The following is a 23,842-nucleotide window of genomic DNA, read 5'->3' as shown; positions in this document are numbered from 1 at the left end:
TTTTTGGAACACTGTGTGCTCAGTGATATATTTTCCGTAATACTAATCTAAAACACTACCTACTATAGACGGGATGAAGTCATTCTTTCAGTGTTGCAAGTACCAATAAATAAGCGTGCTTACAAAAACTAAGTAATAAATCAAACAGCAACATTTTATTGTAAACAAAAATTGAATGAGCTTTAGGAACAAACCCAGTGCGCAAGTTTCCGAAGAATTTTTTTCTTTCATTTGTACATGAAATTTTTTTGTTAAGTTGGACCGAGCACTTTCACTATTAATTCTGGCCTCTAAGTAACCTGGGTAGTGGGAAACACTGAAGATTAAAGTATTCTTATTGCCACCAAGAGCGTTTCTCTCTTTTTTTTTTTTTATCCAACAGTGTCTGGAAAAATGAAAACTCATCCTGATTTGATAGCTTACAAAAATTAGTTCTTAAGATGGGAAATAAATATTTAGATACAGGGTAAATAAGATGTAAAAACAAAAAAACTATGTAGTAAGTGTAAACAGACAAATTTATTACAAACAACGCTACACTTGTATTATAAAAAAATTTACATTATTTCACATGTCAAAGTTCTAACTAAGTTATATTGTACATTATATTGTTATATTGTGCTTACCTTCTGTTTCTCGGTCATTATTTGACCTGCTTTTGGGAAAAATAAAAGCATGCGCAAGGAACATCTAGCTGATATGCACAGCTTGTCCTTTACAGTTTGTTCCCACCGAAGTACCAGGTCAGACAGCCTGTGTAAAAACAGTTCAGCTAAGTGTTAGTCGTTTCTAGTAGCGGCTTTTGGGTTTTGTTTTGCATTTAGAGCCACTGCCTTTCGATCGCCGTAGGCCGCATCAAACACTTTGGTGTTTGTAAAAGCAGATCTTGAAAAGGGGAGTTGAAAGGGCGCTCATTCAGAAATTAATTCATGTTCCTTTGATATCAACCTGTCAGTTATTTCCTTATCATCGCACACTTCGAAATACTTTGACTGCATGCAGCTGCTGCCAACCTATACGACTTACACAGCAATTGTGTTGGACTCAGATTCAAGGGTGGGGCGGATAGGAACTGGAACCTGAAGGGAGGAAGTAAACTAAGCAGTGTTTTCGGTCGTTCGATGAGACGCGGTACGCACGGTTCACGGCAATGAGTTCAGAACTAAGGAAGCGTAGGTCTTAGGAGGGAAGAATCATGTATACGCATTCTGACTTTCAGTAGCTAGGGAAAGCGAGGCGTGAAACGATAGTTAACTAAATGAAAGACCGCTCCGAAAATTTCTTTTCGCGAAACAGTTTATCTGAACTAGTTCGTTCAAGACCCATACAACCCTAATTCCTACAAAGAACAGTACTTAAAACGTTTATCTATAAGGCGCTATTAAATAGGCTGGAGTATGAGCTGAACATACTTTTTCTTAAGGATAAAATTTATTGTTCTTAAACAGTCGGCCCATATATATATATATATATATATATATATATATATACAGCATAAAATGTGACAGTCTTTAGCGAGACATCCCATTCGTGGTCATTGGAACTGCTCATAGCTAGAAACAAATTTTTAATGCCAGCATATATGATATTATGTGAAGAGAAACGCGCTGGGTGCTGGTAACAGGAAACTGTTTTCCTGAGCACTTGCTGTGTAATTCCGAAGGCTGGTTTAGATTTACGTAAAAAGAAATCGCATGTGCGGGGTAATTTAAAGTAATTGCCCACATGATTTGCGGTCGTCTGAGGCAGAATCTGGCAACGAGCCCGGTGTTTACCTAGTCGGGTGTGTGGGAAACCGCCTAAAACCCAGATCGAGGCTCCCGTGTCCGGGAAGGTCGCTTTAAGCACGCCCGGCAATCCGGGGCGGCTTCTCGCGTCGAAGGAATTTATGTTGTCACTGTTCGCGGTTTTGGATGAGCATTTGAAGCCTTGCAGTGCGCGAGGTATCGCAATATTGCTATCAGTATTTCGATTAGTAATTTATAATGGTAGACGCCAAGATCGTTTGGTTGTGAAATAGTTTATTTAGTGACCAGTTTCGACACTAATTTAGCTCATCCTCAGATTCTAAGAGCTCCCAGAAATATAATTAAACATCAGTCTTGTCTACACAGTGAGAACATGCTCCAATTATAATAATACAGCTGCACACTACTTTTTTGACGTCAGTAAATAAATTATCCGTAGCGGCAATACGGAGCACTGGAGCATTCGACAGGTACGTCGTCGGCGCATCGCCCTGACCGATGTACCTGTTTCTGCTTGTGCGCTCATTAATGGTGCCAGGCGTATTTTATTTAGCGAACTTTATGTATTTGACAAACCAGTGTGGAGCTGTATTATTGTAATTGGTACATGTTGTTACTGTGTCGAGGAGACTCTCGTGTAATTATATTTCTGAGAGATCTGAAGACGACAGCTAGTTACTGTCGAAACTGGTCACCAAACAAAGTATATAACATGGAGCGACCTTGGGTTCTTCGGTACTGCAGGGTGCTTAGTTAAGAAGTAGCTCGACTCGCCTTCGAACGTGAATGCAGTATTTCGACTTCGGAAATGAACAGCTACAACAATGGGCAGTTTTATGCAATAATCGATTGTTCTGTCAGCATTTCAGTTTATTTCATCTGTGAAATTAGGCGTTTCTCTTTGCAGTCTGTAAAATGACTTTCTCGATAGACGAAAGAATTGTCATTGTGGAAGCATATGTGAATACAGGTTCGATTAAAGAAACTCGTGAAATTTTTGGGATTGCTTTTCCGAATAGAGAACCAACAGCAAAGGAAATCTAAAATTTGGCGCACCTGCGGATCTACACAAAATGTAAAACGACAAAAAATTCTTCAGTTCGCACACCAGAAGTCATTGCAGACATTCGCCGTATAATTATTCAGAGCCCAACGAAGCCTACACGTAAAATCTTCCAACAGACGCATGTAATTAGGAGTTGCCAGCGGATATAGAAGTCTTAATTTGAAGCAATATCTTGCTACGGTTGTGCAGCAATTACGGGAGGATGACGAACGTGTAGATTACTGCACGTGGTTTTTTAATAACATCAACAATGGTTTGGTTGACGCATTCGACTTCATCGTGAATGATCAAGCCTGGTTTATTCTTCCCGTTCACGTGAATTCTCAAAACACGAGGGCAATGGAGAACCCAGCACTGTATCAGCAACGACTCCACGATGAAAAAAATCTGCGTCTGGTGCGGTGTAACAGGAAATTTTTGATACATTTTGTGCTCGACTCACTGAATATGAAAGACAATACTGCTTCTTTCTGCAAGGTCGGGCAGCATGTCACGCGTCTAAGGTATCCCTGGAACGAGTCCATGATGGCTTCACTGAGGAGCGCAATGTCAGCAGGTATTTAGGCCACCACGTTCGCCGTATCTAACAATACGTGATTTTTTCCCTGTGGGGTTATTTGAACAGCAAGGTCAATGAAACAATTCCACACACAATGTAAGAACTGAAAGACATCAGCCGTGAAGTTTCCGCCATCGATATCCGAACTAAAGCCGGGTGTATCTGAACATGCCTGGACGTGCACAGCTGTGTATTGATGGTGCAGGGTGTTACTTTAGCCCCCTCTTTAAATGCAAGCCCATTTCAGCCCTTCGTTTTTGTAATTTCACTGCATTTGCTTTATACTTACACGGAATACTTTTATCTGCACCATCCCGTATTATAAATTACATCATATCGCCCCAACATCATGTGTAATTTATACTTTCGGGTAGTGTTAGTTTCTCTCGTGACTGTATCCAGGTTTTTAATCGAGTTATAGGAGGTTCAGATATGCTATACCATATATCCCAATATAATAGTACCAACGACGTGGATATTTCTTCAGCTGAGAGTAAACTACTGTTTGAATAAGTTTTTCGTTTCATTAAGTAGTCTCTACTCAACACAGCGGGATTCCTCATTTTCTCGCATCACAGAAGCAAAGACGGCAAAACGAAGAAATTCTCTTCACTCTAGCTCCCCATGCTTGTTCAAGTGTGCTCGGAGCGTGTGGAGGCGAAGGCTATTTGTGCTCTCTCGCACACCCAACACCTGAAATCTTGCGTGATGGTAATTTGCGTAGCGACCTAAATGCGGACATCGGAACCGAGCAAAGGCCGGCCTCCCCCGCCTGCGCAACAAATGAACGCGTGGCTTTGGCTGTTGCCACAGCACCTGGCCACGATCCCTTCCGCACGCGCGCGCAGCACAAGGTCAACAGCCCAGCCGCAGCGCTTGTTTTTGTCGTCCGAGAGGGGGGGGGGGGGGGGGGGGGGGGCAGGTGTCCCGCACAGCCCACCCTCGTGGCGAACAGCGGTTAAGCACCGGCGACGTTTTCTAGCGAGGTACGGCTCTCCTGTGCAAGTCTACTACGTCGCATCAGTGAAGTTACAGAATCGTCCTAATTTCTGAAGGGCCTGTGTTAGGGCGCACAAACCTCACGGTTGCCGCGGTGCATGACGGGAATTCGTGTGCGCATTATAGATTGGTTTAGCGACGAAGCCCACTTTCATTTGGATGGGTTCGCCAATAAGCAAAATTGGCGCATTTTAGGGACAGAAAACCCACATTTCGCGATCGACAAGTCTCTCCACCCTCAAAAGGCGAGTGTGTGGTGTGCAGTGTCCAGTCACCCAATAATCGGTGCGATATTCCTCGGTGGCGCGGTGACTACGCGAAGGTTTTTGGAAGATGATTTCGTCCCCATTATCCATAGTTACCCGGATTTTAACAGGATGTGGTTCGCGCGAGACGGTGCTGGACCTCATGGAAGCAGGAGAGTGTTTGATGTCCTGGAGGAGCGCATTCTCGCTCTGAGGTACACAGAGGCCTTTTTTTTTTCATGTAGTTCAATAACTGTCATCCTGTAGGTAATTGGTAATCCGAATGTCGAGAAATCGAAATGGTTGTCCGATTTTTTTTTATTATTGTAGAAATTGATACTGACGAGAGATGTTAGTCCTAGGGATTCCAAGACTTTCCAGAATGTTCGAGTTTCAAACTTGAAGTCGGATAACAAATGACGAAAGAAAATTTTTTCGTGTAAAATAATTTAACCAGATTAATTTTTTCCCCCTTTGGTCGTACTGCGAAATCTTGTCTCGTGGCAAATGTCATTATTGTGCGTCAACGGGAAGTATCGTGTGGCTTTTAACGAGTGACAAGTTTGTATGTGTGGCCATCCTCCACAGCAAGCACACAAACACTTGTTTTGTAAATAAAACCGCCTTTCTTACTGCAACTTAAATGTATTTTTCCCAGACGCATTTCGCCCTTTTCTTACTCTAAGGCATCTTCAGTGGGGTCTAGAACGATATAATTTGTTATTTTTAGATCGTCAAACAGTTTACGAACTTTTTTTTATGTATAAGGAAGCGCGACGTGAACTGTTCGATAATCAAAAAATAAAGAAACTATCGTTCGAGATCCCACTGAAGACGCCTTAGAGTAAGAAAAAGGCAAGTTGCAGCAAGAAAGGCGGTTTTATTTACAAAATAGGTATTTGATGAGCGAGGTTGCGAGTGTCAAAAAAATGCGACGCAAATGGCCGTATCTTCTGATTGCATTAACTTCGAAGCGTCACGTTTCTACATCGTTAGGGGACAGTATACTTTAATATTTGACATATATTTCAACATATTTCAACTTTATACGTCTACTCGTTCCTGAGAAAAAGGGTGAATTCTACATATCTACGTATTGCCCCCCACCCTCCTCTCACCGCAAAAAATAATCGGGGTGGAGAGTTTACCGTTGTGTAGCTAATTGGGAAACTAGTGTAGTGCTGTGGACAGGTATAGGTTTCACAGATCCACTGAGCGCCGAGCTAGTATCAACCGACCAATTTGCGGCTATTTACAGGACCTGGGCACATCAGACACGGTATTCGGGCTGGCGGTGGAAGCGTGGTCGGCGCCGATGGAGAGAATGGAAGCGAGGGGACGGAAGCAAAGAAGCAAGTGGGGGGGGGGGGGGGGCAACGGAATTGATTGCGGGCCCGGCAGATTGTAGAGCCCCCTTATTTATTGGGCGCGCCGTGATACCTCGGCACGCACCTCGCCTGCCAGGCAGCGCACGCACGCACGCACACGCACGCTCTCTCGCGACCGCCCCCTCCGCGAGATGCGAGTGTGATTTGTCGCAGCTTCGCTCTGGTGGCCAGTAGTGGTTCTGGCTCCATGCCACCGCGCTCGGCTTCTCAAACTCCCGTTGCTCCACTGCTCTGCTCTCGTTTCATTCAAATCCTTTTTCCAGCGCGAGTCCCGAGATGCGAGGGGAAAAAAAGAGTATAGGTTTTTAAGTCTTCTTTCGTATTTACAAGTTTATCCAGATACACGTATTCTGTGACGCTTTGCAGTTGTATACTTCTATTTCCCGCCGGCGTCCATTCATTCGTCACGCCATTGGTTTTGTCCAGTTCATTTCTTCTAATTGTGACTTTGTTGTAACATAAAAGGTTTTCTTTTTTCTTTCTATCTTTTCTAATCGCTCCGAAATTTTATACGCGGTGTCAAAGGAGGAATGGTCATTATTCAAGGATATGACAAGGACTATCATCAGAAGCAAAAAGTCTTATAACCACGGGATATAAAATGCATACTTCTCGATCTTCAGTCTCTTTTACTGTAAGGATAAAAACAAGAAAGACGTCTGGTGAACATGGGCTCAAAAGTGAATAACTATGAGCACTGGTTCATCTTCGCTACTGTGAAACCCATCTCTTCTACTAAACAAGTATCGGTAGCTCTGAGGGTATGAATTTTGAAGTAAATGTTTGCTGTATCGTTCCTACCTCATCCCTGACTACTGACGAGTTTGTAAAAGCCAAGAGAAGTCGTAATCTGTAGGTCCATTCTTGTCATTACAAGAAAAGCAACATTCGGTCCGTGTATATGTATATATGTTTCTATCGTATCCATAATTCATACACAATACACACATTAAAAAAAAGTTTTGCATCACCTCGGTTCCGAAAGTCCATTTAGGTTTCGTCGCCAGTGATGTTGGCAGAAGGTATTCAAACTGCCGTGTAAGAGGGAGGTCAGTTAGAGTGGAAAGGGTCAAAATTAAGTGCTGTTTGTCGTGGAAGTTGCCTAGAAGAGGTCGCCGCTTTTTGTAATGGCACACACACGTCATCTTTCCGCCTCGTGTTTCTGTTGGCTTCTGTGCGTTCTCCCGACCTCGAAAGAGACTACCTCTGTGTGTGTGTCTGTGTGTGTGTGTGTGTGTGTGTGTGTGTGTGTGTGTGTGTGTGTGTGTGTGTAGAGGGGGGGGGGGAGGAGCCAAAAGGTTCACGCAAGCAGGGCGGCAAACTCGCGTCGCACGGGCCAAGTCCCTAATCGGAACATTAATTTCATGACCCTCGCTTCAAGGGATGTAGCCGGGGTAGACTGCTGGATGGAAAGAGGGGGGGGAGGGGGGAGGGGGGGGGGGCGCCGGAGTCCCCCGCGGGTGCGCCCAGCATCCTGCATTATTCATGACGCCGCGCCGCTGGAGAACTGGAAGCTGTGCCCTGCCAGCCGGGAGCTCCCCGGAGTGTATCTACATCGACACTTCGTGACTTACACTACGCCACAGCGTCTGTGCTCGGCTCCCATCTTCACACTAGAAACACGTGCCGAGCAACCGATCTAATTCTGTGGTGGAACGAGGTGCACCGAGAAGTTTACAATTTCCGGAACGAATCTCTCTTATTTTGCAGCGGAGTATGCGCTGATGCAAAACGTTACTGGCAGATTAAAACTTTGTGCGCGACTAGGACCCGGACCAGGGACCATTTCCTTTCGTGGGCGAGTGCCTAACTGAACGAGCCAACCCAGCCCTTACAGTTTAACGTTCGCCAGTACCTCCTATCCGTAGAGAATGTTCATCTGCTGCACCTGTTCTCAGCGTCAAACTGGAGTAGTCGCGTGATTTTTGGACGATGCTGCTTTTCTACTATTTGCGGTAACAGCTACCTACGGTTTTATTAAATAAATTTTTAAAACTAAAAACTTGGAAGATTATCAAGTATTCACCTTGTTTCTGCACTTTCTGGTTTTAGTAACAGCTATGTTGCAGTATTGTCGTTGCTACGGATGTAAAGTGGAATATGTGGAAGTAGGATAAGTTACTTTTCGTACGTATGTAAAACAATGTGTAATGGTAATGTCATACTGATAAGAGGCGCTTTGTGAGTTGAAAAATATCCGACTTTATGGTCGTTAGTTTGCAAGACATGTGATAGATAAATTTGCAAGTGTGTTGGAGTAAACGGCCAGTAAGTATATACATATTAGTGGTTTGTTCATGTTGTTGTTGTGGTCTTCAGTCCTGAGACTGATTTGATGCAGCTCTCCATGCTACTTTATCCTGTGCAAGCCTCATCATCTCCCAGTGCCTACTGCAACCTACATTCTTCTGAATCTGCATAGTGTATTCATCTCTTGGTCTCCCTCTACGATTTTTACCCTCCACGCTGCCCTCCATACTAAATTGGTGATCCCTTGATGCCTCAGAACATGTCCTACCAACCGATCCCTTCTTCTAGTCAAGTTGTGCCACAAACTCTTCTCCCCAATCCTATTCAATACCTCCTCATTAGTTATATGGTCTATCCATCTAATCTTCAGCATTCTTCTGTAGCACCACATTTCGAAAGCTTCTATTCTCTTCTTGTCCAAACTATTTATCGCCCACGTTTCACTTCCATACATGGCTACACTCCGTACAAATACTTTCAGAAACGACTTCCTGACACTGAAATCTATCCTCGATGTTAACAAATTTCTCTTCTTGAGAAACGCTTTCCTTGCCATTGCCAGTCTGCATTTTATATCCTCTCTTCTTCGACCATGACCAGGTATTTTGCTCCCTAAATAGCAAAAATCCTTTACTATTTTAAGTGTCTAATTTCCTAATATAATTCCCTCAGCATCATCCGACTTAATTCGACTACATTCCATCATCCTCGTTTTGCTTTTGTTGATGTTAATCTTATACCCTCCTTTCAAGACACTATCCATTCCGTTCAAGTGCTCTTCCAAGTCCTCTGAGAGAATTATAATGTCATCGGCGAACCTCAAAGTTTTTATTTCTTCTCCATGGATTTAATACCTACTCTGAATTTTTCTTTTGTTTCCTTCACTGCTTGCTCAATATACAGATTGAGTAACATCGGGAATAGGCTACAGCCCTGTCTCACTCCCTTCCCAACCACTGCTTCCCTTTCATGTCCCTCGACTCTTATATCTGCCATCTGGTTTCTGTACAAATTGTAAATAGCCTTTCGCTCCCTGTATTTTACCCCTGCCACCTTCAGAAATTGAAAATTTGTTCATATGTAGATTCAGTTTATACATGACAGCCAGTAATTTCCTCCAATTTACGCTGGTTCTCAAACCCTTCTGTGTATAAGTAATTCTTCGTGATACAGTTTTGTGTTGAGTCTCATTGTAACGTGATTAGAGCAGACATTCAACAATATGACTAAGTCCAATAGAAAACGTAAAAAAATGTTGCTGGCTGTTACTTCTTATTCCTGTTACTGAACAAACGTAAATAAAGTGAAATCCCAGATTAGATGCCATGTTGAAAGAGCACAATACAATTGCTGTTCCCAATTCCGGTACCAAATCGGCAAGATTTATGTAAATCATTTCTACAAAGTTTCACGGTACTTTTGAAGTTGATCTATCGATGGCCGCAAAGTAATAACATTCAAAACGCACAAAGTGCTACATGGGCTAAAATGCACCATCCCACCATCCCAGAATCATGCGACTTGAGCTGTAGGAGATGTTGCAGGCAGAACTCTCGTTCTGCGCATGCGAATCCTGACTCCTACTATATGCTGCTGGTCTTCGAAACTTTGCTCTTATACCTTTTTTGGACATTTTCATTGACACAGTGAATGTTGTATGGTGCTTGCCGCACTGGTAAGACGCCGCTTCCGGGATTCCAGGGGTTCCAGCTCCGGATGGTATCCACCCGATGTAGGCCGGAGGGTCAGACTCAAGTTTTTAGCTCGTTTCACACATCTGATTACACGAATACCGGGCTGGTACCCTTTTTCCCTCTCAGTTACAGGGATTAGAGACATCTGACCTCCTTTCGCCACAGACTATACCGAACCCAGAGTAAGATGCTGACCCCGTGAAAGGATACGACAAGGAAGTTGAAAATAATGGTGATTAGCTTATATCAGCTGTACTACATTGGTTTTGTGCAACTTCCAACAAAATGCAATTCAAAGAAATCTAGGAACAAGTCATCCAACAATTTGAGAAGTTTTTGATGTAAGACTCTCACAACTTTGACAGCGTCACAATTTAAGCGATTCGATACCCAAAGTGTGCACTCACCATCAATATCTGTCCAAGCACAGCAATTGTGTACACCAGTCTGCAAACTGTGGCTGTGTGAGCGTGTAAATTAGGGAAATGATGTTTCTTCTGGTTGTTTCCACCTGTGTTCAGGAAAATCAGTTTTTCTTATTTGTTTCCCTTACTGGAAAATACTCGAGAGCTGGCAAATGTGATGAGTTGTGATCATTCCACTATCGCGCAACATTTGCACGGAATGCATAAGGTTCAAAAATCGCGTGAATGGGTTCCATCTGCTCTGTGCCAAAATCACAAAAATCAGCGGGTGGCCGTACGTACATCTCTGCTTCCTCACTATCAGTTGGCTCAAGTTTTCCTGTCGTGTGTCGTCACAAGTGATGAGAAATTAGTGTCTTTATGATAACATAACGGAAAGCACGGAATGGTTGAGCTGAAACGCAGCATCTCCCCATACGAGGACCTGCATGCGCCCATAAAAACTAATGTTGTGCACCTGGTGCTTCCCTGAGGTGCAAGCATCACATAACATTTATTGTTAACAGCTGAGATGTCTCGCAGATGATAATGCCTGCCCGCGTTCTGCTAGACTGACAAAACACATTATACGGGAGATTGTTGGGGGAAGTCATTCTGCACCCACCATAAGCCTGATCCTGCGCCGTCAGATTGTCACGTTTTCCACTCTCTATCAAACAACCTTCAAGAAACTTCCTTCCCGGATGAAAATGAGCTCTAAACAGGCCTCAACAAGTTTTTTGAAACCGACATAATTTGTACAGTTGCTCCATCAAGAATTTAGCCCAGAGTTGGCAGACTGTTGTGAATAGTGAAGGAGCAGACTGTTGTGAATAGTGAAGGAGAGTATATTATTCACGACTAAAGTCATTGTTACATTTATCTATTGCGTTTAGCAGACTTATGGAAAGAACCCTAGGAGCTTATGCACCAACCCAGTCCCGATTCTTTAAAGAATCGAGGGTTTACTTGTAAATAGACTGATTCACGAGGAAGGTTTGTGGATATAATTTATTACAACCTACAGCATAAAGTCACCCAGACGTAGATACTTAATGCCGTTCGTGCAAAGCCGGGGCTTGCCCCTGGCACGAAAATGATTTTTTTTAGTATGAGAATAAATGTAAAAAGAAGGAAACAAAATTGGTGAGACGGGAATACGTGTAAGCAGAGGTACACCTCCGTGGTTTCAGGTGTCGCGGGCACGGCGAGAGCGAGTGGTGTCCAGCCCCTACGCCTCGAGCAGCAGCCGCCCCCAGCCTCCGCCCCCAGGGCCGTGCCCAGCAGCGGCCGCAGCAGCTGCCACGGCTGCGCAGCCAACATGAAAGTGAGTCACCTCTTCAACACGCACTTCCCTCCTCCTCACTTCTGGCACTGTCGTTCGGGCCCCTCTGGGCCGGGCTCATTAGCTTTTCTGTAGTTTCCCCATATTCACTAACTTGGCCCATTTGTCATATTCAAAGTTTTTCGTCTTTTCTTCATCTAGCCCCACTCACCTTACACCTTGTTATGGTTACTGCACCTTTTCTCTGTTCATCTACTTTGCATTCCGTGCACATAGTTAACAAACCGTTATTCCTTCTCTTCCCCTTGCCTCCTTCCAAAATATACACTACTGCTTCCCATTTGAGAACCAATCTAATTTACTTTTTTCCTCTTCATCATTTGTGTGTGTGTGTGTGTGTGTGTGTGTGTGTGTGTGTGAGAGAGAGAGAGAGAGAGAGAGAGAGAGAGAGAGAGAGAGAGAGAGAGAGAGAGTGTGCACGTGTGCGCACCCTGTTTGTTCATAATCGTTCTAAATATTTTATTAGCTGCTTCCCCTCATTCTGTGTTTCCATTTCCTCTCAAATAAATTGTGCTTCCCACATTTCCACTAGTGTGATGCATTTTTCCTGTCACTGTTACCTACTACACGCATTTCTTATCCTACTGTTGCGATACCATAACTTCTCATTTGTTCCCCTTATATATTTTTCAGTTATCAGCCATTATCACTTTCCTTCACAACATTTGTTTTCAAGTGATACTTTTTGCTGAGGCTTTTGTACCACTGCATTCATTTTGCGTTCTCATATCTGTCGTGTTTCAAATTTCACTGTCTTAAAGCTCCCATCTTCTCCTCCATACCTTCCATTCTTTGTTTTTATAAGCAGTAACTTAACAGGAAAATCACATGTTTAGGAGATTATAGCCATTGCTGCACCAATTTTTTTTTGTTTTTTTTGTTTTTTTTTTTTTGTTATGTCAAAAATTTTAGATTTAAGCTCTTTCTGCCTTTGTAACAGATTTGCATGTGGAGGTCTATCATTCATAAAAAGCAATAGAAAAACTAAGTATTGACAATTTTTGCATAATTTGCTTATATTTTAATGTTTCGCCTTTAGATGGCCCTGTAATTGTTCTTAATGTTATGTAAACAGACAAGTCCTATAGGTGACAATATTGCTACACTCACAAAGAAGTATGGTATTGTAATCAAAGTATTTGTGTGCAGTTGTGTTTATTATTGCAAATGAGCATTTGCTTTAAGAGAACACACCGCTGCGTTCAGAAAAACAGGAGTTCAGTTTCATCTTTGGCAGTCATGATTTCTTAATCGAAATGCTTGGATGATTCCTTTAAAATGAACACAGATAATTTCCGCACCCTTGCCCAATGTGAGCCAAAGTTTCATTAGAAATGACATCACCATTGGCAGGATATTGAACTTTACTCTCCCTTCCTTCCTGCATCTATATACTTAGTGGTGATGACCAATCAGGCCTGTGGAATACACAGGTCTATTACAGCCTAAAGCCAGCAGTGTTTATATAAAGAACTGTATGTCACTGGTGAATCATCAAAGGTTTCTCTTTATAGACTCATCATTTTCCACCCTGTCCCGCCTGTCTAGTTGTGGTCGTTTTGGTCATAGACTCCAACATTGATTTAAGGCAATTTTCCCTTCTCTGGAGTTTGCTAGTTATCTTTTTCAGCACAGTCGGTGCATTGTACATTACCAGTAATCTGTTATAAATAATTTTGTTTGGAACTTCCACTGTCATTCTTTTCTTTCAAAATCTCTTCGACTACAGTTGTGAACATGTTCACATGGAGTCACATTGCAGAGCATGCCAAGCTGCTCTCTCTCTCTCTCTCTCTCTCTCTCTCTCTCTCTCTCTCTCTCTCTCTCTCTATCTCAAATTGATGTGTAGCCTATTGTTTCCATTCCTTATTGGTAGCTTTTAATTAATCTCTGTGGATGTTAGCAGCAGTTCATTTTTTATGAGAAGCCTCTCTGCTTGTGCAGTGCACTATAGAAACTTGCAGACATTTTCCTTAATCACAAGTTTCACTTCTGTGACAGCAAACTTAGGTCTCCTCTTCACGAGTCTTTTATCCTGGCTCGAAATTAACCCTCCCAGCAAGCCACTCCCACCTTACCAGTAGAGTGCCCTACCTCACGGTGCACCCTCGTCATTGCAGGTGAACCAGACTCCCGACGACCAGCTGCCGCTCATGTTCGGCAGCAGTGGGACGCGCTTCGGATCCAAGTCGCGGCCGACCATGATCTCTGCCAAGTACCGGCTCAAGGAGGAGCGCCGTAAGGTGCTCAAGATCTCTATCGGCAAGCTCAAGAAGATAGAGGACCCCGAGAGTTCGCTGAGGCGTTCTGTGCTCATCAACAACACAGTCAAGCGGTTACAGAAGGAGGCGCGCGAGGAGAAGATGATGAAGCAGCAGGTACGTTTCTCATCTCTTCGGCAATAGCCCTCGTCTCCGTTGACAGAGCTTTGAATTCTCCGATACTACACAGGGCTATACAAAAATGTGCGTCTCTTGCTGCTACTTTTATGAAATAGATACAAACTGCCTGTATACAGGTGGAAACAGGAAGCCGTGAAGTTTACAAACTTGTTATAAATGTTGAGTATGTCTGTCTACCGTTGCATGGCAGACATCTACGTGATAGTCAGATTTGTCCCGCACGCAAAGAATCTTCACTTGCGGGTGTACGGGGTTTGTTGCGGCTGCGACAAGTTTCCACAGGTCGGCAAGAGTTGTGGACAGATATGGAAAGTAGTCTGGCTCTTAATTGTGAAGTTCTGCAGGGGAAAAAAGGTCACACGATGTGAAATTAGAAGACCTCTGTGGCCAGAAGTAAGAGCCGAGTTTTGTTTTCCCGTGCAATATGTCATCGAGGAAGGGACCAATTGCTGGGATGAATAACAGAGTTAATCGAAACTTTCTATCTTTTTCTTTTAAACTTCTGCGGGATCGTGTTTGCAAAATCTACTTGGTTATGGAACAAGACAGTACAAAATTTACAGAATGCTGATTAGAGGATCTATAAAAGAAATAGTTCATGAAACACAAAAAAATTGTGAGAAGTATACAAAAATTTCTCAACTGCTGTGAGGAAATCAGGTACAGACTACAAGGTGATTGCCACAAGTTAACTTTCAACTTGAGTTTGAATACTTTTGGTTTGCCACAATTTTTTCAGTTCCTGAAAGCCTATTGAAAATGAAAGCTGATGAGTAGTGCACACCTTTCTATACCCTGCTTAACGAAGTGTTATCCAAGAGTATATCGTTTTTCCATCTAGTGCTCAGTGAACTATGGTCCAGTTTTTTCTTAATAACTCAGTACTCTCAACAACAAATCCCAAAATAGGATATATGTACATGGATGGCAGAATTATAATTGGAATAACAATTTACTGCTGCAATACTTTATAAGGATTGCCAATGTGGAAAACAATCCCCCCCTCCCTTTGCCACCTCTCATAAGCAGACCTCATCCCCTCCATAGAGCTTCGTTCACGGCCCTTCCCCCTCTGCACGGTGCACCAGTGAGTAAGAATTCTGACACACACGAAGAATAGCGTACAGATTTCTGCTTAGTCTGACTGCGCTTTTGTAGACAGAGAATATTCTTGGTGAGTGGACAGAGCTATTTCTAACTGTTTATTCAAAACAAAGATTCCAAGACTTACCAAGCGGGAAAGCGCCGGCAGACAGGCACATGAACAAAACACACAAACACACACACAGAATTACGAGCTTTCGCAACTGGCAGTTGATTCGTCAGGAAAGAGGGAAGGAGAGGGAAAAATGAAAGGATGTGGGTTTTAAGGGAGAGGGTAAGGAGTCATTCCAATCCCGGGAGCGGAAAGACTTCCCTTAGGGGAAAAAAAGGACAGGTGTACACTCGCACACGCACACACACACACACACACACACACACACACACACACACACACACACACACACACAGACACAAGCAGACATATTTAAAGGCCTTTAAATATGTCTGCTTGTGTCTGTGGATGTGTGTGTGTGTGCGTGTGTGCGTGTGTGCGTGTGTGTGCGTGTGTGTGCGTGTGCGTGCGTGTGCGTGCGTGCGCGTGCGAGTGTACACCTGTCCTTTTTTTCCCCTAAGGGAAGTCTTTCCGCTCCCGGGATTGGAATGACTCCTTACCCTCTCCCTTAAAACCCACATCCTTTCATTTTTCCCTCTCCTTCCCTCTTTCCTGACGAAGCAACTGCCAGTTGCGAAAGCTCGTAATTCTGTGTGTGTGTTTGTGTGTTTTGTTCATGTGCCTGTCTGCTGGCACTTTCCCGCTTGGTAAGTCTTGGAATCTTTGTTTTTAATATATTTTTCCCATGTGGAAGTTTCTTTCTATTTTATTTACATCATCATTAATGTGTAGATTATTCGTATGAAGTGTATATGAAATAAACATTAATTAATCAGACTCATCTTTCTGAATCTCCTTGCAGTTTGCGTTACGTCCGAGTGCGCACTGGTGCCCTGGGGAGAGGGGGACGGGATGGGAAGAAAGCACGAGGGAAGGGGCGAGGTCTGCTTACGCGAAGTACGGTGGCAGAGAGGGGGGGGGGGGGCTGTTTTCTACGTTGCCAATCCTTACGAAGTACCGAAGCACAGCTACGTCACAGAGCAGTTATTGTGCTCTAGTGCTATACACATCTGGGTGTCCAGGACGAGAACAAATTTCATTGGCTTCCAGTCATTATTGAAGTGGTTCAAAATTGGACAGACTTCTGATGTCATCCACAGTATAATTGCAGTTATTCTACATTAGCCATCATCGTAGTATTTGAGTTACAGAAGCCAGTTAATTGTATCAGAAGGAAAATTTTATTAAGAAAACTGTACATTTCCAAGGCAACAGAATGGCTGACTGAAACTTACGTTCGAGGTTGCAAAACTGCAAATAATTGAAAAAAAAAAAAACATCCTGTGTTTCAGGACTTGTATCGTCCTTCCTCACATAATAAACATTAATGGTTGCATTGGGAAAGGTTACAAAAGATGAGCACATCACATCACTGATACATTTTGGGAAGTACATCGAAGTTTGCTTCCTGTCCTTACTATCCGTCTCCTTGTAAATTTGGAGTTATCGTGAAAGTAAATTCTGAACTGTGTATTTGCACACTTACTCTCTGTACAAGGAGAGCATAACTTTAGTTACTTGTGCTTTTCCATGCATTTAGTAGAGATGTTTGCACATTTTGTGGGCCTGAGTGTAGTCCATTTTATTCCCATATCATGACGAAACTATGCCTGTTTCTTGCAGTAGTTCATCACTGCAAGAGTCTCCCTACCCATATACTTATTATGTAAGTGGCATCAGATGAAACACGGTCACTAGCGGAAAGTAACGGTAACGATTTTATTTACTCAAAAATTTAGTTACATGCAGTACACATACTCAAAAATAGTTGCCAAAACGGTTGGCACATTTATTCCATTGCGACACTTGTCGGTCGATTCCATCCTCGAAGAAGTTAGTTGGCTTCTATAGGATCCAGGTTTGGACCCAGTCGCACACTTTGTCGTCTGTTGTGAATCGATGTCCAGGAATAGCTCGTCTGTACTCACTGACCAGGTTTCATTTGAGTGAACCTCGTATAAGTGTAATAATAGAATAGAAGAGTGTAACAATAAAGACTCGTAGTCTACAATAATTATTGATTGATTGTGTAGAGTGTGTTTCAAGACTACCCGATCTGCTTACACATATTTGTCTGGTTTGGAGTTCAGCTTAGAGACTTTTTACATGAGGAAGTGAAACAGTCACTGCAGACATACTGATACCTGAATTTTGGTGTAAATAGGTTTTTTACTGTACACGGGCAGTCATACAGAAACATTACTGTTGTTATTTTACATTGAAAAAAAATATTTAAAGAAAAATTCGATTGTAGTATTAATGTAACGAGAGTGTTTACCTCGCTCACAAAATATTATTCAGTATATCTATGTCCCTTCTCAGAATATGAATATTGCATTGCTCTGATAGATACTAAGCCAGATGATGCCAAAGACAAAAGAATTATGCACAGTGAACACCTAAAAATATGAGTGGTTAAATTATGCAGATTGTAACTACTGCTGCACACTGTCAGATCAAATTAAACCTGAAAACATCTGCTATGATAAATGAAAGAAATGTTACCGCACACAAAGTTGTCAGTGTGCAAGTTTAAATTGTGTGTACCAAATCAAATACAAATGTTGTGTTACGATAGGCGATATTCTCGACTGTGTTGCGAGTGTTGTTGACAGTTGTTTGGTGTTAACATATGCACACCCAAAGAATGCTTGGCAGTGAAACAAATGTTACCATAAAGTTATCACCAGTGTAAACAATTCAGAACTTCAAATTCATGCTAAAGAACTGTGTCAGCTTCTACTTTTCCATTTTTTTCCCCTTGAGAGCTTTTGAGAAATGAAGTGGTAGCAATTTTGTGTATTGTACAGCGAAGACCATCCGCACACAACACACCAGTAGCGTAGAAATTGAGTGTACGGATTGCATTTTAACAATGCGTGACCAATATAAGTTTTGACTGTAGCTTAAGTATGTCCCTTTGATGGATTTATATCACACACTCGAAAATGGCCACACAGCTGAACATAGACAGTAGTGAAAAATGACAAAAGACATTGTTGCAATCTACGCTACAACAGCCAGTGTGGCCAGTTATTGCCATTAGAGACGAGGAACTTTGGCTCGATGTAGTCAGATGAAAGAATTGACAAAATGTTTAGGCAAGCAGCTAACAACAGTGTGGTGTGCCTGTTTCAGGTGCTGTACAACACTACCAGTAGCTGTTTCCTGGACGATCCAGATCCAGTCACACCTTCGGTGCCGACAGCAACTACGACGACAACTCCCACGCTGACGGAAGCTTCTGTCGTGTCACCTATGACGACCGGTGTCGTGGACCCACTGGTAACCCCAGCTTCCCCCGCAGTCGTCGGCAGTGTGACTACCGTACCGTCCCCGAGCGGTGTCGACCCGTCTTCGGCCTCGGTCACGTCCGTCGGCAGCGTATCCGGTACCTCGGCGACGGTGCCGAGCGACAGCCGGAAGAGGCCACTCCTGGAGGACGACTGCTGTGACGTACTCAGCCAGTTCTACATGCCACCCACACCGCGCATGCTCACCTCTATCGACGACGAGGACGAAGACGACGACGTCGTGGTCAACGTGGTGGACGTCGAACCGTCGTCGGAGGACCCCGCGGCTACGGCTATCGGGACGTCGGCCCCACCTACCGGTGTCCCCACTTCGGGCCCCGCCACCTCTCCGGTCGACTCCCAGGAGCTGTGCGGCCCCGCACCGGCGAAGAGGCCCAAGTTCGAGGTGGCTATCGAGGTGCCGGACCCGGCCACTGCCGAACTGGAAAGGCGACTCTTTTCGTGCGGTGGTGACGACTTGCGGAACAGCACGTGCTGCTGGTCCGCGACCACCGGCGTCCCCAGGGTACCCGCGCCGCACGCCGACGAGCTGCGGCTCAGGTTTGCCGACAGCTCCAGGTCCGCGTCCTCTGGCAACTGCACCGAGTCCTCGGCAGCGGAACAGCAGCAACAGCAGCAACCGCACCAGTACTCTTGTGGGCACGCGTCCATTTTCGGAGAGATCCAGTCTGTCGTCTTCCACAGCTTGATCGCCTCGCTCGAGTCATAACGGCGAAACTCTGGTGACGTGGAATTCGGTGGCAGCCCGAGTGACTGTCATAGAGAACTGTTCTGACGGTTGCCGTGTTGTATTGGACTCCTTTCAAAATGCACCTACTCCACAGAAAAGAAAATTTGATGTGCCATTTGCAAAGGCCACTTGCACGTAAGTGGAGCAGGGTCGTTTGCCGAGCTAGAAAGTGTCTTTCGAACTGTCGACGACTGTGGAAAGCCGATACTCGAGGCGACGTGTGAGACCGAACTCTCGTGTGCAGCACTGAGCTAGTGATGAGGAGTTTGGTTTGTTTCCTTCCTGTAGTGAATTTCCTACACTGTAACATTATTTGTCACAAATATTGTGGGGTGGACTGAACGAGAGAGAAAAACACGTCCACATATATAACCTCGTGGTTAGGTATTGACTTCCGAGTGGTTAACATTTGGATCTCGTTGATACTGTGCTCCAAAAAAAAAAGAGAGAAACACTAGCGGCCCTTGTCTAGATCTTCTGTGAAATCACCACTGTCACACCTTTCCCAATTTTATTTTATCCTTTTGACATATTGGGATTAGATAAAAGAATGCCGTGGTGGGCACAGAATGTTAAAGGCAACTAAGTCAATAGCAGTTTAGTTAATGAAGAAAAGACTTCTTTACAGAACATTAAAAGAAAATTGGTTTGGGGCGTTCTTGAGACATTTTGTGGACGAAACAGGCTGTGTAATGTACATAAATGATATATATAAATATATATACATATATATATTTTAAATTGTTCCACAGTTCTAAGAACTACGTCTAAACAGCCTGACTCTGTGCTGCTAGAAAGGCAGCAGACTTTTTCTTTTAGAAATCATCGTGTCACATGTCACTGTTCATAAAGAGCAAGGAAGAAAATATGTTTGAGGGGCTGAAATGTTTTGTGTGTGTGTGTGTGTGTGTTTGTGTGTGTGTGTGTGTGTGTGTGTCAGAGAGAGAGAGAGAGAGAGAGAGAGAGAGAGAGAGAGAGAGAGAGAGAGAGAGAGAGAGAGAGAGAGAGAGAGAGAGGGGGGGGGGGGGGATAAATGCATTTCATCTAAAAAAAAATGAGATATATGGATTTAATAAAGGCTCAGTATCTTCATATTAACTTGCACTTGATTTACTGTGCTCACTGTAGTGTCTTTCTACGATAGATTTTCCTGATACTGTTTGATCTGTTGGAAAATCTTCTGATAAGTGGTAGGAGCACATTTATCATAGCTTTCCTTTTTCACACAGTCTGTCAAATCATAAATTGTCTTTCTCTATGGAGTTCCAAAAGCGCGCACTGTAGGCAGTGGGGAGCAATTGGTCATTACTTGCACATCACTGTTTTACTTCCTCAATGAACACAGTAATATTTTTTTTTTTTTTAATCTCTTTCGGCTGATGCAGGCACTACCATGATCGTGCACTTTAAATTATGATTATTTTTGTTGGTATCTACTGGCACTAAGAAATCAAAATTTCTGTGGCACTGTGTGTATTATTAAGATAACAAAAAAAGCTTCCCTGGGCTCCTTTAGTGAAGTGGCTGTATCTTTCATGTAGAATGAGAACATGCAGTTTGTCTGCAGGCCGTAGCTAATATTTCTCCTACGAAGTTATCTGCTCATATAAAGACTGTATGAAGAAAAAAAATCAACTATTTATTTTCAAAAACCGAGCTTTTCGTAGATCGCTATTTGTGCTATGTAAAACTGTCGTTTATTGAAAGTACTAGTTCTGAGACTAGCACTTAATCCTTCTTATCTGAATGAGCTATTTTTTACTACCATTATAGATCAATATATATATCATAAACATACTAACATCTCGGTATTATTTTGGGTATGCGATGCTCACAGCTGCCAGAGTGTTAACTATTGTTGGTGATGCTAAATGTTGTAATGTGTTCCACTGAGAATTGTTATTAGATATTTTGCCGTATCTACTAGGAGTGTTGATGGAAATGTCCCACATAACATTCTATTCGTACATATTTGGCATTTAGTGTACCCGATAAAATTGCAGTTGATGCGTCATTTGTATTGAGTGCTATTGACCTGAAGTCTGTGACTTCCATATTGTTTCCATAATATTACAAATTGTGTCACTGTAGCATGGTTCTGTTAAACATATTGTGTTGGTCATATTATCAGTAAGTGTTCAAAAATATAAACGAGTGTATGAAATTTATTTTGAGGATTTCTTTGCTTTATTTAATTTTTGTGTAGAAAAATAAGAAACTTAATGTATATTCAGAAAACTGCTGAGTACTATGTACAGAAAGGCTTCTTAGACACCACAAACTATATATCCCAATCAAGGACCACATCAGTCCACTACGTAATAATAATCAGTGTTCATTTTGTGGGTTCACACAGAAGACCAATATGTCAGGGACCATTGGAATATTTTTGAAATCATCATCATGAAATTTAGATATATCTAGTATATTTGGTATCGGATGCTTAAAATGATCTGCTAAATAACAGTTTAAGAGTTTTATAATTATCACCCAAAATATGTATTTGTGGAACACTTCCCTCAACACTTCTCTCCATTGAGATCTCGACTTAGCTATTTGACACAGTATTTCTTGTGGGATGCCAAAACAAATAATACTGACATGTAAAAACCTGTATATGTAACATTTTTGTCAAAGTGTGTCTGTGATATTCTATAAGCATCTTTAATTCTATTATGTCAGTCTGGGTGATGTCTTGTACTTGGCAGCCAATGTAAGAGACATGCCAGTCATAACCACAGCACAATTGCAGATAAGTCTAATTGTTACCTTATTGTTTTGAAATATCGGTGTAAACAAAAGGAATACACTGAATTAATACTTCTACCACTGCTGTCAAAGCAGTAACATAGTATCCACTCTCAAACTGCAGAATTTATGTGCTTTTCAACTCAACAAAGCTGTGATAAATACAATTATTTTTACCGCAGTTATTTAATTCAAATAATTTACAGTAGATACGGACTAGACACCAGGTTTTTTTGTTTAGATGAATATTGTCTGATCCCATCACCCAGGTCTGTGTCGTTTTTTTGTACAGTGAATACAAGTGAATTATGATGGAAAAACCTATACTTTGAACAGCTTCATACATTTAAAACTGACACATCATTACTTTGCAACATCAGCAGCAGCAATCTGTTGCAGCCACATGTGACTTTGCAGATATTTTTATTTATTTTTGCAAAAGGCTGGTTTAAATGGTTCTACTGCAATACCAACACTAAAGCATCATCATTATGTGAACATTTTCTTCTTATTGCCTATATTTCTCTCTAATAAGTGTCAATTTCCAGTATTTAAAGCTTTGTAAAATTAGGCATTGAAATTAGCTGTGAAGCAGTAGCAATTGCTGAGGGACAAAGAGGTCAAACCAGGAACAAGGCAAAACATGGCATCACCATGAAATGAGTGCATCATCTAAGCAAAATGCCTCATTTCCTGTTGCAGCAGGTCACTTATGCATGTCTCTGCTCACAACCTTATCTCGGCTTTAGACATTTCATCTGTTTATGAACAACTAAAAATATTCCAAGTGCCTTTTTTGATAAAGATATACATATATAAATGCGAAGTATGTACACTGGTGTGTACATATATATCTATACAAATATATACATATATAAAGTGTTTTGGGGAACAAAACTTAAGACGAATAATTCATTGGGTTGCATCCTCTTTGTCTTTCACTGCACTATCATTGAAAATCAAATGTGTACGCTTTTGTAGAATTCATAGAAACGCCGTGCATTTTGTAATAACAGTGTGAAAACGAATATCTAAACGTGTAAGATTTGTGTAGACAATTTTCCCATTGTTACAATTCAGTGTTGTGATAGAAAGGTTCAATTTTTGTGGCAGCTATATTTTTTAGTTGGAAGCTTTTTCAGATAGATATGACAGATTTATATAAATTTATGTACCCACGATGCCTACATCATAATTTTTTACTTCATTGATTTTATAAGCAATGAGAAAATTTACAGATACATCAGCCTAAAATTATTTTAACTGATATTCTGAACAACAAACATTTACAAAGAACAACACTGTAAGTAACCATCTTCTCCAATATTCCTGGAATTCTGTGTGATGGACTGATTGATAGCGGTGGATTAGGTGGAAGTTACCATTTCATTTACTTTTCAAACAAAATAGCACACACAACTTTATTTAAATAAATTCCTTCATATTATTTCCATCACAACACCAAAATATGCACTTAAGTGAAAATTTGTATCATTCAATGTTTCCAAAAGAAAAAAAATCTCACATCTGAGTTTGTTTATCGTCATATGTCAGTAGATTCTTTCACACATTCATAAGGATATTGTCTTATTTGTAGACCTTAACTGGTCATGACTTGGCTTGAATTTTGGTTTAAGATTATTCAGAATGACTCCATACCTGATTGCAAATGGTTTCATTCTTGTATATTTTTTCCTGTTACTTCTTAATTTCATGTACTCAGTCTTAGTTGTG

The 23,842-nt window shown here is 42.1% G+C and overlaps 1 protein-coding gene across 3 annotated transcripts in view; it reads left to right on the top strand.

Annotated features, from left to right (window-relative positions):
- Positions 1 to 20,302, top strand: part of LOC126291612 (uncharacterized) — a 333,380-nt gene extending 313,078 nt beyond the window's left edge. For all 3 annotated transcript variants that reach the window (XM_049985147.1, XM_049985149.1, XM_049985148.1), the window contains exons 2-4: positions 11,547 to 11,680; positions 13,819 to 14,076; positions 18,455 to 20,302. In XM_049985147.1, the coding sequence (XP_049841104.1) occupies positions 11,547 to 11,680; positions 13,819 to 14,076; positions 18,455 to 19,339 (1,277 nt within the window). In that variant the 3' untranslated portion in view covers positions 19,340 to 20,302. The remainder of the gene's footprint in view (positions 1 to 11,546; positions 11,681 to 13,818; positions 14,077 to 18,454) is intronic.
- The last annotated feature ends 3,540 nt before the right edge of the window (positions 20,303 to 23,842 follow it).

Source organism: Schistocerca gregaria, chromosome 9 (genome assembly GCF_023897955.1).
Source record: "Schistocerca gregaria isolate iqSchGreg1 chromosome 9, iqSchGreg1.2, whole genome shotgun sequence".
Classification (NCBI taxonomy): Eukaryota; Metazoa; Arthropoda; class Insecta; order Orthoptera; family Acrididae; genus Schistocerca; species Schistocerca gregaria.
Note: the sequence above shows the minus strand (reverse complement) of the source record. Positions and strands in the feature narration are given on the sequence as shown.